The sequence below is a fragment of the Eptatretus burgeri genome, chromosome 10, assembly GCF_056783735.1.
Source record: "Eptatretus burgeri isolate ZD-2024b chromosome 10, Ebu_testis_v1, whole genome shotgun sequence".
NCBI lineage: Eukaryota > Metazoa > Chordata > Myxini > Myxiniformes > Myxinidae > Eptatretus > Eptatretus burgeri.
In genome coordinates, this window is record NC_140970.1 from 62,822,669 (window position 1) to 62,835,776 (window position 13,108).

A 13,108-nucleotide genomic window follows, 5' to 3' on the forward strand; every position below is an offset into this window, starting at 1 on the left:
GAAAAAGGGGGGAATTGTTGATGCTCTGGGGAAAGAGGATAGCTGGTTTGCTTGGGTCCCGCGACGAGCGACTCCACTGCGACCTCGACCGCGTTCCCGGCTTCCCCTCTCTGCAGCTCCCCGACAGACTCCGAACCCCGACAGACTCCGACTCTCCTCCAGACCCGTCTTGACTGCTGCTGCCACACTCCGCCGCCGCCACACCTCTCCAACTCATCCGAGCCCAAAACTGCGACCACCTCGAACTGCTTCCGACCCAAAACTGACTGAATTCGCCCCGCGCTCGGCATTTTATAGTACGGCAGGAGAACCCATATGCAAATTTCCGGATCAGGATGAGCTCGGGGGCAGAGCCACGCTCACCCATTGGACGGAGGAAAGGTGGGCGTGAACCTCCCCTGATCCTCGAATTTGCATATATCGATTCTACTCCAACGCGCCTGGAGGCGGGGCCAAATCTCCCCGCGCTCGCTGATAGGACGGAACAGAAGTGGGCGTGTATCATTCCTGATCCGACTTTTCCTCGGAAAGGCCGCTTTTTGCACCCTCGGCTCAGCGCGCGTCCCGCACGAGGCCAGGACAGCCTGACGCTCGGCGTTCACAAGTGGTGCGGGAATGGCCACAGAAGGAGAGGCGAAGGTGGTGGAGGGTCTAAAGTGGCGGTCCCTGGCCACGGTGACGCTTGGAATGGTGGTGATGCGATGTTTGCGAGAGCGAGTTGTGAAGGTAAAGGTCGTGGCTGTTGGCGTTGTTGTTGTTGTTGTTGTTGTTGTTGTTGTTGTTGTTGTTAAGCGGCGTTGCGGTTGGTGGTTGTTGTGTGATGGAGGTTGAGATGTGGTTGGTTCAAAATAAAGATAGAACAGAAAAACGGCTATCTTAAAGGGTCGCAGCCCGAATGAATCACATTTATTCCCTCTAAACAACGGGTTTGGGGCGAACTACACATGTACTTACAGAGATATCTCAGCTACGGGACCTGAATGGTGGTTTGCGAATTTCCTCAACCACAACAATATATATGTATATATGTATATATGTATGTATATATATATATATATATATATATATATATATATATATATATATATATATATATATATATATATGACAGTGTGTGTGTAAATATTGTTACGAATTTGGGAATTCGATTGCACACAACAATCAGGTTCCTTTCGTCAGCTATGTCGATAAGTGCTTGTTCCCAAGATAGCGCACCTTTCATTGTTTAAACATTCAGAAATCAATTAGATGCGCTGCGGATCGATTTAATAGTTAGGGAACGAACAATGGAGACATCCCTCCCCCTCTTCTGCGAAGAGGAAGAAGAATCCTGCCGTCCCGTGACTCATGATGTCACCAACTCCCTCCCACCCATGGTTGAGCGGGGGGGGGGGATGGATCACGAGGGCATGAGTCATGGGGGGAGGGGGGCGGAGAAGGATAAGAGGAGATCTTTTCTTTTGTTCGTGGGCAGAGTTGGAGAAGGGAGTTGAGGGGAGTCGTTCAGCAGACCGTCGGGTCCTGCTTGGCTTGCGTTAGGGTTGAGGCTTGCGGAAGCTTTTTGCTTCAGCTGGCTCAGTGAGCTTCAGCTGAGGCCTGGCTCGGGAGGAGGCTTTTTGGAGGCTCTTTGCTTTGACGGTTCCGTGAGCTTCGGCTTCTGCTTGGCTCGGGAGAGCTTTTTGCTTCAAGCTGCCCTGTTTGGAAGGAAGTTAAGCCGGTCGCTCGGCTCGAGCTGCAAGTGGTGGCTTCTTCTTCTTCTTCTTCTTCTTCTTCTTCTTGGTTCGTGGAGCTCTTTGTTCTCCATTTTGGTCCCGGCTTGGTGCGACTCATCGACCTCTTCGTGGAGGTGGTTCCTCGGGGAAGCGACACATCGACGGGAAGGTTCGGCGCCTCGTCTCACCAGCACGTGTTGAGAAGCGCGGGAGGTGGTTCCTCGTGGAAGCGACGCATCGACGTGAAGGATCGGCGCCTCGTCTCACCAGCACGTGTTGAGAAGCGTGGGAGGATTCGCGGGAGCTCGGGAAGGATCGCGGCTCGGCGATTGGATCCAGCTCGCTCTCGCTGGAGCCCGGGTCTGAACAACTTGAACACTACACGAGGTGGAGAGGTTCGAGATAGGCTCTGGGTTTCAGCTCACCTGTCCTCCGAGCTGGAGCTCGTTATTAAAGGCCTCTGCCACCATTTATTGGGTGTGTGTGTGTGTGCGTACATGTGTCCGTGGGCCCGTCTAATAAGTAGGAACTGCTGTTAAGTGCAAGTGACTGTACGTAATAATTAGACGGTTGTAGTTATTTTGTAGTTCTTTTGTTGCTTGTATAATTGCATATGTGTTTTGCCTTGTTTTATTGCATACGTGCTTTATTATAATAAATGTCCTTGTGTGAATGTAAACCTGTTCGTTGCGTCCATTCCCTCATTGAACTGCCCCATCTTGTACTCGGAACATAGTTGGTTTTTAAATAGAATCGGGTCCGGCGAGGTCTGGCGATAATACCCACTCGATTATCCCAGAACGGAACGGACCGCTTAAGCGGTTCGTGTCCAAGCAGGCCTTCGCCGAGGTACGGTCCCTCGGTAGGTTACCCACGCGGGTACTTAGGTATATCGATATTCGGCAATTGACCCTATTTTGCGCGGGTAGAATACGGACTGGGCTGTGGTGGGATTAAAAACCCACCCGTGACTGGTTTCTGGTGTTGTTCCAGAAAGTCACGACTGGATTGTCCGTTCGGTGGGCGAAGCGACCGCTATTGGTTAGACGCGGTCGTTCGCACGCCGGGCGGGCGGGAATTCTATAACAATATATTGTGCTCCAAGCACCGAATACACTCCTGTGTACTGTTTGGCATACTGTACGCACACTGTACTGTTTGGCATACTGTACGCACACTGCACAGTTTGGCGTCCTGTACGCACACTGCACAGTTTGGCGTCCTGTACGCACACTGCACAGTTTGGCGTCCTGTACGCACACTGCACAGTTTGGCGTCCTGTACGCACACTGCACAGTTTGGCGTCCTGTACGCACACTGCACAGTTTGGCGTCCTGTACGCACACTGCACAGTTTGGCGTCCTGTACGCACACTGCACAGTTTGGCGTCCTGTACGCACACTGCGCAGTTTGGCGTCCTGTACGCACACTGCGCAGTTTGGCGTCCTGTACGCACACTGCACAGTTTGGCGTCCTGTACGCACACTGCACAGTTTGGCGTCCTGTACGCACACTGCACAGTTTGGCGTCCTGTACGCACACTGCACAGTTTGGCGTCCTGTACGCACACTGCACAGTTTGGCGTCCTGTACGCACACTGCGCAGTTTGGCGTCCTGTACGCACACTGCGCAGTTTGGCATCCTGTACGCACACTGCACAGTTTGGCGTCCTGTACGCACACTGCACAGTTTGGCGTCCTGTACGCACACTGCACAGTTTGGCGTCCTGTACGCACACTGCACAGTTTGGCGTCCTGTACGCACACTGCACAGTTTGGCGTCCTGTACGCACACTGCACAGTTTGGCGTCCTGTACGCACACTGCACAGTTTGGCGTCCTGTACGCACACTGCACAGTTTGGCGTCCTGTACGCACACTGCACAGTTTGGCGTCCTGTACGCACACTGCGCAGTTTGGCGTCCTGTACGCACACTGCGCAGTTTGGCGTCCTGTACGCACACTGCGCAGTTTGGCGTCCTGTACGCACACTGCGCAGTTTGGCGTCCTGTACGCACACTGCGCAGTTTGGCGTCCTGTACGCACACTGCGCAGTTTGGCGTCCTGTACGCACACTGCGCAGTTTGGCGTCCTGTACGCACACTGCACAGTTTGGCGTCCTGTACGCACACTGCACAGTTTGGCGTCCTGTACGCACACTGCGCAGTTTGGCGTCCTGTACGCACACTGCGCAGTTTGGCGTCCTGTACGCACACAGCACAGTTTCGTCTGCAGCGATGTAAAGCGTCCACGTGTTGTGTTTCCAACATTAATTACTCAACACGAACCACAAAGTGAGAAAGAGAATTCCGTTCGCTGGTCCATTGATTAATTCCCTTCGAGCTGTCATGTCGTTTATAAGTGAGACTGTTCTCGTACATACCAACAGTGGGTGTTGTACTTAATCATGTCGTCGGCGAAAGTGGATGAAAATCCGACCATGTTGTGTTTCCAAAGGAGAAAGGAGTAGGCCATTGTGTGCTCCGTGCTTGAATTGTGTCGTTTGCACACTCTGCGTTACTTGGGCGTGCTGCGATGTGGACGTACATGGACAGGATAGGACAAATCACCTGTTTCTTGGTGATGGTAAAGAAATCGTCCTGACAAACGAATTAATTCCACCCTCCACCTTCACTCCTCACGAAACACTACTGGTGGGAGTAGCAACATGGCGTGTCCCGGAAATTTCTGGTCACGTGGGTCATGGGCACCATTTTGGATCCATCATTTGCTCATTGAATGTGCTGAATGGGTTCATCGAAAATGTGATGTGAGAGGGTCATTAACCAGTGTGGCAGCGACGTTCAAGTGTAAGGTGTGCATTGAGGGAGCTGCAGATGAAGGAATTGTTGAGTTGGATCTTGGAGATGGTGTGAAGCTGGAAGGGGTGAAAACATTTTGCTATCTAGGAGACATGCTGAATGGAGAAGGTGGATCAGACTCTTCGACGGTTGCTGGAGTGAGATGTGCATGGAGGAAGTTTCGGGAACTGAGTGGCGTGCTGACGAAGAGGGGAGTGTCGTTGAAGCTGAAGGGAAAGGTGTATGCTACATGTGTGAGGAGTACGATGATTTATGGGAGTGAGACATGGGTACTGAACATGGAGCAGCAACAAAGGCTGGAAAGGGTGGAAATGCGAATGGTTCGGTGGATGTGCGGAGTATCGTTGAGAGAGAGGAAGACAAATGATGACTTGCGGAAGATGATGGGAATAGAGTCTGTGATGGAGGTTGTGAAGAGAAACAGGTTGAGATGGTTGGGTCATGTTTTGACGAAGGATGAAAGTGACTGGGTGAGAGGAGTGTTGGAAATGAGTGCAGTAGGAAGTAGAGGATGGGGAAGACCGAGAAAAACTTGGCTGAAGGTGGTGGAAGAAGAAATGTAGGCAAGGGGATTAGGAAGGGGAGATGCAGAAAATAGGGTCAAGTGGAGAAGGTTGTCATGGGGCCCGCAAGGCTAACCCCCACTTCAGCAGGGAAAATGGCCTATAAGTGCGTGCGCGCGTGCGTTAGTGTTTGCTCATTGAATGAGCACACAATAACTCATTCGTTTTATAATGACAGGATGCTGTAACCATTGCATACAACAATCGATTTGAGGTGGGTTTCAAAATGTATAGATTCTCTGCAGATGTTGGACGGAAAAACATTTGGGGAAAATTAAAGTTTGTCGTCCTGAGATGGAAACCAACTTCGGTATCGTTTCTGTTCCAGGTATGTTGTAGTCCCGTGTGTGTACACTGTACATGTATGTGCGGTGCTGTAATCATATTGTAGTTGGCAGTTGGGTATAGTTCGTAAACGGACATAAATCATCATGGAAACATCTGTCGATTAAATTATGACGCATCAAGAACATCCTGGCAAAAATTACAAATTGCTGCTCTATCTGCTGTGAAGGCAATAGCAAACCACTATCTATCACCCGTGCAAAGTAGCCAATGGGCCTGTCTTCAAGCAGAGCACTCAATAAAACCAAACAATCAATCATTTTCTTGCGTATGGCAGCTTGGCTGCCGGGTCGCTGTCATTTTGTTGGGGCACAACTATGCCATTACACTGGTACTCGTTACCCATACCTCGGAAGGATGACGGGCTGAGTCAACTCCACCTGGTGTTAATTCAGCGGCCAACGGGACTCAAACTCGGGACCCAAAGATCCCAATCCAGCCACCCTAACCAATGAGCCAACACCATGCTTAACAATCTTCGCAAGCTCTCTTTTTTTTCATTTACAATTGTTATCTTTTCTAATTCTCCACTCTTGATGGTATGCACATCTAGCATGGATGTTGAACCTCCATTTCTGTCTTTCACTTTCCTTCTTCCAATTTTTTTCAAATTTCTAAAAAAAAATCAAAAAAAGCATCTCACTCCTCTCTGCTAATAAACCCTGCTTTTCGCTTTGCGTGCATGGGGTAACTACAGCCCCAACGATTGCAAAACTGCATGAGGCTGGGGAGCCGACATGATTTTGATTTTCACCTGCACAGCTGGGCCAATCATCACCAAATTTGCATACATGCTGTGTTCCCAGAGGGAATGGGGTATTTTTTGGTACATTAAATTCACATGAAGAATGGATGCTAATTATACAACACCCTATACTTGATCTTATTGTATGGCAAACCTCCAAACAGATGTAGACTTGAAGTAACAACTTCATTCATTTGGAAGGGATATATTAGCTGATTTTTCTGACTGTCTGCATCAGAACTGGACTCTATTCTTTAGTGAGGGTTTTCAATTCTTTCCACCCAGAATCTCTCCAAACAGTGGGTGCCCGACCGAAGCCGTGGGTCCACATCAGCAAGTCCTCACTCGGCTGTCACACCATAAACATGACACATGACACTCAACACACCATATACTGACACTCCCTTTACCCATAACCCTCTCCATAGTAGTTAATTTCGTATGCAGCCTGTGGCTGCTGGTTGCATTATTGCTGGGAGCACAGCTGTGCCACTGGTGCAGTTCCCCCTGTTTCCAGTAAGCTGGTACTCATTTTTCTGACCTTGAAAGGTTGACAGGCTGAGTCAACCCACCTGGTGTTATTCAACGGTTATACAGAGGCTCAAACTCGAGACCCTAAGATCTTAAGCCAGCCAACTTAACTGTTAAGCCAACACCAGGCTTTCCCTCTCCATACCATTCCTACTCTCATTCTCCCTCCTTCCACAATCTCCCTACTTTCACATCTACCAACCCACCCCTTCTTGAAACGTACTGTGACGTCCATGGGACTTGAACAGTCCCGCCAACGTAGAATGAGCCGAAACGATGGAGGCGGTTTATTTATTTATAACCCAAACATGGCGGTATATATATATATATATAACCCAAACAAACGGGACGAGGAAGGTGGCACGAGTCACTTTTCACTGAGTTGATGGTGTTTATTTGTTTTTACTTTTAACCAGAAATAACAAGACTCGGCAAGAAAAGGGATCCGGGGCGATTCGACGGGATGGTGTGGGATCGGGCGTGGGGAAAAACACAGACAATTCCAATGAATATACAGATCTCAAACCCTCTAAGGCGCCAAGCACACACACACACACACACACACACACACACACACACACACACACACACACACACACACACACACACACACACACACACACACACACACACACACACACACACACACACACACACACAACGTACCTATTTCTGGTGGTCAGGCTGGACTGTGGTGTGGACGCAACTGTCCCTGGATCGGCGTCGGACAAGCTGGCCTCACTCTTGTCACGGGGGCAGGAGAAACCGTGGTGCTGTCGACCTCCTGGTCTTGGCCCAAGTCCGCTCGCAGCCGCCAGGGAACCAGTTCTGGCGCCAAGTTGCGAGCTGGAGAGGGAGGCAGGTCCGCCCGCCGTTCGACCCTGTACTCCGAGTCAGCAGAACCCCAGAGCCAACCAAGGTGAGGCACGAGGCTCAGCAAGGCTCCAAGACACGATGAAGAACACTATCGAATCAGCACAACAACAAGGACGCTCTCCGCGCAACAGCCTCCACACCAAAAAAACACGATCGTTTTGTCCCGATCTTCTTCCTCTTCCTTTTCGACCCCGAACAGAACCTTTTTATCCTCCTGTCCTCGTCACTTCCAATCGAGCTGTTTATTGGCCCACCGCCGTCGCCTTCTGCCAATCGTGATCACGGGGCGGAGCCATCCGCTGCACTGTCCTGTGACGTCACGGCCAGTCTCCAGAGAATACCAAAAGGGGTTTACGCAGACACACTTACCCTATCCCGTGTCCCTATCTAATTACGTGACAATTATTATTTCCCCCCTTGAAGAAATGAACATTTACTAGACAACTTATCACCACTGAATTGCTACTTATTACATCGAGATCCTGGTAAACTCGAACAGCATGGCATACCTAATTAAACATCCTAATTACCCTTTGAATGCATACCCCCCCCCCTCAAACGTAACAGTACTATATCACGTATGATTTTTGAAGAGCAGTGAACAAATGGTTTATCAATTTTTCACTTAAAGTTGTGAACATTGTCAGTCACAAATCATGGAGGAAAGTCTTTTTTTTTTTTTTTTTTTTTTTTTTTTAAATGGCAATTATGGTCTGCTCTTTCAGCCTGTTTGTTTCATCTAACTTTTGCAGTTTCTTATAAGGATGCATATATCAAGTTTACATGCCCTTTACAGGTTCAATATTACATACCTTTACAGCACACCTTTAGTTTGTTCATTTAAGAATATGGTTGCACTCACCAAAATAGCATTGCCACTGTGCTTCCAGCTCTCCTTCAACTATAACAAGGTTGGCATCATCGGAATGCAATGAAAGTTCCTCAATGAAAATGCCAAAGCGACCATTAAGTGCATTCTTTTCATTTATGAAGGAACAAAGATCCACGCTGCAGCATCAGACCCCAGGTGAGGTGAAATCATTTGTGCGAACACTGCTTGCGAATGTGTATTCTCTGCCGTTGCATCATAACAGTGCAGTTACATCCTGATTGAAGAAAATGGCAATAAAAATTGATTGTTGTTGTATATTTCACATTGCCATTCCTGTAGTTAATTCTTACTCTGCATTGGGTGCTCTCTCAAGTTGATGAAAGTGGATGAACTAAATTACTGAATGTTCTCTGTTATTTTATGATCACTTATTCTTTTGCATTTCTTGTATCTTTGCTTGTGCAGTCTACATCCCTGTTCTTCATTGTGTGGCCCGCGAGCCACTGGTGGCCCAAAGTGCGGCCAATAATACGTAAATGTGAAAACACCCCCATCATAATCCACCACAAATGCTATCAAATTGACCCAATGGTTTCAAATGAGTGTTCCAATGCGAAGCGTAAAAGTAACATCACTATATCAGTCGATGTCAGAATGCAAATTATTTTTTTGCAGCCCAGTAACCACAACAAAAAAAAAAGACTATGTGGAGGTAGACCTTAACAGCAGCCATTTTGGAGTCCTGCAGGCTTTGTGGCGACTCTCACATTGACGTGTTATCGGCAAAAGTGGCCCCCTTCTAAAAAATAGTGAAGATCACTGGTATACATCTTTATGATTAGTAATACCACAGCATTAGTAACTGCCCTATGGGTGGTCTTGATTCAAGCACGCAGCACGTTCTTCAGACACATCCCTTTATTTTGGCGGTGTATAGGCAACAGACTGCTGCCTCGATCGCTCCTGATAATGAAAATAAAGCAGGTTATGTACGTGAAGCAAAAACATACATACTGCTTATAGTCTAGTCCCAAATTTGCAAAATGTGGCTCTATCAGACTATAGTAGGCATTTTTAGCAGCGTCTCGCGTAGCGAACGCTGCTCTAAGAATGCTCGGCGTTGTTCTTCTTCTTGTGAAGACAAAACCTTTATATTAGGACTTGGCTCCTTAATAACACGATCCGGATCTCCTTAAATACTAAGCACCTGTACACATCGTCGCATTGAGGGTGCCTTTTGAGAGCGTCTATCATGAACTTTTAAATATATTCGGACATTTGCTTTAAAGTTTGGAAAAGCTCACGTTACTATTTAAAAATTATTCCATTTAATGTATTGTAAATTCGTAAATACATTATTTATTTTGTAAATACGTAAATACACTGACGGGTCTCGCTATTGGCTTAATCAAGGCACGTGACGAAATATCGGAAGTTGTTGTTGTTGTTGTTGTTGTTTTTTTTTTTTTTTTTTTTTTTTTTTTTTTTAAGCTGACAAAACCTTAAGGACGCTGTTCTTGGACACATTTGTCCTTGTTGAATAATAGTTGGCAGACATTTTTAACCAAAGGATTTTGGGGAGCTGAATTCATTTCTGCTGTCTGCCAAGTGGAAAAATGAATAGTTGAGGTCTTATCGGCAAAAAAAAAAACAACAAAATAGCTGTCAGTGAAACTTGACGAGTTGTATAACAGCAGTACACAATAATATGAAGGCCTAATACGACCGTATATACAGTACAGCAGGCCTGCCCGAACGCTGGTTTCCGCAATGTGGTTTCGCTCTATCGCGGTTGAATTATTGTGGTAAAATGTGCCAATTGCGGCATGGGTCCCTCACTCTATCGCGGTCTGGTGGGGAGGAATACACAACTCCACGTCTCCGTCTCACCTCACAGTTGCTCCTTCAATATCATGCCGCACAGACTGTCACGTGATTTGGTTTGATATGGCGTGATTTCGTTTTCGCTCGTCTTTTAATTTCATTGTGGGATGTTTGTGACATAAATAGTTAGGAAGAACAAGAACATGTTGGGTTTTTGTAAAATAAGGCAAATGCAATATTATAAAATGTTAAAAGCTTTTAAAGTAAGAAGCAAATTGATTCAATTATGAGGAATGTTGGTTCAATTGGGAGGTCGGTCATAAGAAAGGAAGAAATAAAGAATGAATCAAGGAAGGAAATGAGGCAAAATGAGTTTGTTTGTTTTTTTAAGAGAAAATATTTGTTTACTTGTTTTTAAGCGTGGAGGGGGGAAATGCGAAAGAGAATGCTTGGGACAAAACAGAATGAGGCACATATCTTGAGAGGTTTTCGCTCGTCTGCATGGAGAGCTGCTTGACATTCAAGCTCGAGATGGACGCTGTCACGGCACCTTTTTCGGAGGTCTGTAAGGACATGCAGAACGAGGCAAAGCAGACTCGGATCACCTCCTCCTTCACAAAGTCTGATGACTCTCACGACCCGAAGCCAGGGACGTCATAATCATCTCAATAACCTCCAATGCCCAGAATCACATCATCATAATTTCATTTTTACTGTACAGTATGTACAGTATGTGCAGTACTAGTTTCGGCAAAAAGTCGGTAAATTTGAGAGTTCCCCTAACCCTATTTTTCCCGTGAGATCTTAACTTTGCGCATCACAGTTTTGCCCAACGTGGGGTTTTTCAAGAACGTAACTCCCACGAACAGGGAGGGTCTGCTGTACTGCATATTGTTGCGGACCGGGTATCGACGACGAGCACGACCGCTAGGTGGAGCAGTAGGGTCGACTCTGCCGAACACCCGGAATTTAGATCGTACCTTTCGGAAAACCCCGACAAGTACGGGTCCCTTACCGGACCGTGAATCGTCAATAATTACACCATGTGGTACAGGGTTATTTGCCAATCTTCAAAATACGTACCTAGAAATCCACGTGGCGAGTTACCGAGTATTCACACCCTCGATGGCCCTCGTACGAGTCGAGCCGTTAGCGTGCGCAACCCGAGCGGACGGTTGCCAAAGTTCCGTCGGTCCAATCGTACCTTTACAGTGGCAACAGCCTTTATAATTCACCAACACGCGTCACACTAAGCCAATGGAGGAAACACAGCAACGAACTGATACATTTGACAAATGTATTTATTTATAATGGGGCGGGGGGGGCACGCAAGAAGGCAGAGTTAACCGGATATAGAAGGAATAGCAATTTATGTACAAGCACTTATGCAGTTTTACTTAATAGACTGGTGCCACGAACACCCACACACACGTACACCCAAGAACCGGTGGCCACAGCCTTTATTGAGGCCTCCAGCTCGGATGGAAAGGCGAGCTGAAGACCAGAGCCTGCCTTGGACCTGTCCACCTCGTGTGGTCTTCGAGCTGGCGGGGTGGCGGGACTCGGACCTTTCGCGTGTGAGGCGAACGCGATAACCACTCGTGTCAGGCAAACGTGATCTTCACTCGTGGCAGGCGAATGTGATCACCACTCGTGTCACCCATTTTTCTCGCCTTGCTCACTGACAGGGACACGGCGCGCAACCCTTGCGGTTTTGGTGGAGGAAGGATCTCTCAAGCTCTTTTGTTCACCAACAGAGACACGGCACGCAACCCTTGCGGTTCTTCACGAGGAGGATCTTCAAGCTCTTTTGTTCACCGACAGAGACACGGCACGCAACCCTTGCGGTTCTTCTGGAGGAAGGATCTCTCAAGCTCTTTTGTTCACCAACAGAGACACGGCACACAACCCTTGCGGTTCTTCACGAGGAAGGATCTCTCAAGCTCTTTTGTTCACCAACAGAGACACGGCACACAACCCTTGCGGTTCTTCACGAGGAGGATCTTCAAGCTCTTTTGTTCACCGACAGAGACACGACGTGCAACCCTTGCGGTTCTTGACGAGGAGGATCTTCAAACTCTTCTGGTCCGATCGCGCTCGTCCCGACAACCGAACCACTCCACAGTTCACCGACAGAGAGACGACACGCAACCCTTGTGGTTCTGGTGGAGGAAGGATCTGTCAAGCTCTTTGGTCCACCGACAGAGACACGGCGCACAACCCTTGCAGTTCTTGACGAGGAGGATCTTCAGGCTCTCTTGCGGTCCGATCGCGCCACACCCTTATTCACCCTGTCTCGGGGGAGGGGGGGCGCGCCTCTGCCCTCCCCACTCTCCCTCACTGGACGGTTTTGGTGCGCAGAATCACTCATCGCCCTGTCACTGGCCAAAACGAGCGGCAAGCCCGTCGATTGACCCGGGGGCGTGGTGACGTCACGCGGACTGCCTTTCTCACCGTCGCGGGGTCTGATTGGCTGAGCGGCGGCCACCCCACCCGTAGCACGCTGATTGGTCGAAGGCTGCCTCAAGACTCCTCCTTGAACTCCGCCCACCATGGTGTCTGCGTGAGGAAGCGAGGTGAAGGTGAAGGTGAGGGTGATGCTAGCGTTGTTGTAGTTTTGCGGATTTAAAAATAAAAGAAAACCCTAACGATCAAAGTAACTCACAGCGCATGTACATTTATTCACCCATTAGACACGGGACGGGGACCCTAACTAAAAACACATACTTACCGATATAACTGTTCTATAGGACCTGTATGTTGAGTGCTCACGGCTTCCATATTCGCAACAATATTACCTTACTTGTTTCCTTTTTGTCCAGGTCGAGGCTTGTTTACTTCTTCACCAATGACAAATTTG

At 48.2% G+C, this 13,108-nt stretch overlaps 1 protein-coding gene across 1 annotated transcript in view; it reads left to right on the forward strand.

Annotated features, from left to right (window-relative positions):
* TFAM (transcription factor A, mitochondrial) overlaps window positions 1–13,108 on the forward strand; it is a 34,152-nt gene that overhangs the window by 2,419 nt on the left and 18,625 nt on the right. The window contains exon 2 of the mRNA XM_085898665.1: window positions 8,483–8,619. Within this exon, the coding sequence (XP_085754791.1) occupies window positions 8,483–8,619 (137 nt within the window). The remainder of the gene's footprint in view (window positions 1–8,482; window positions 8,620–13,108) is intronic.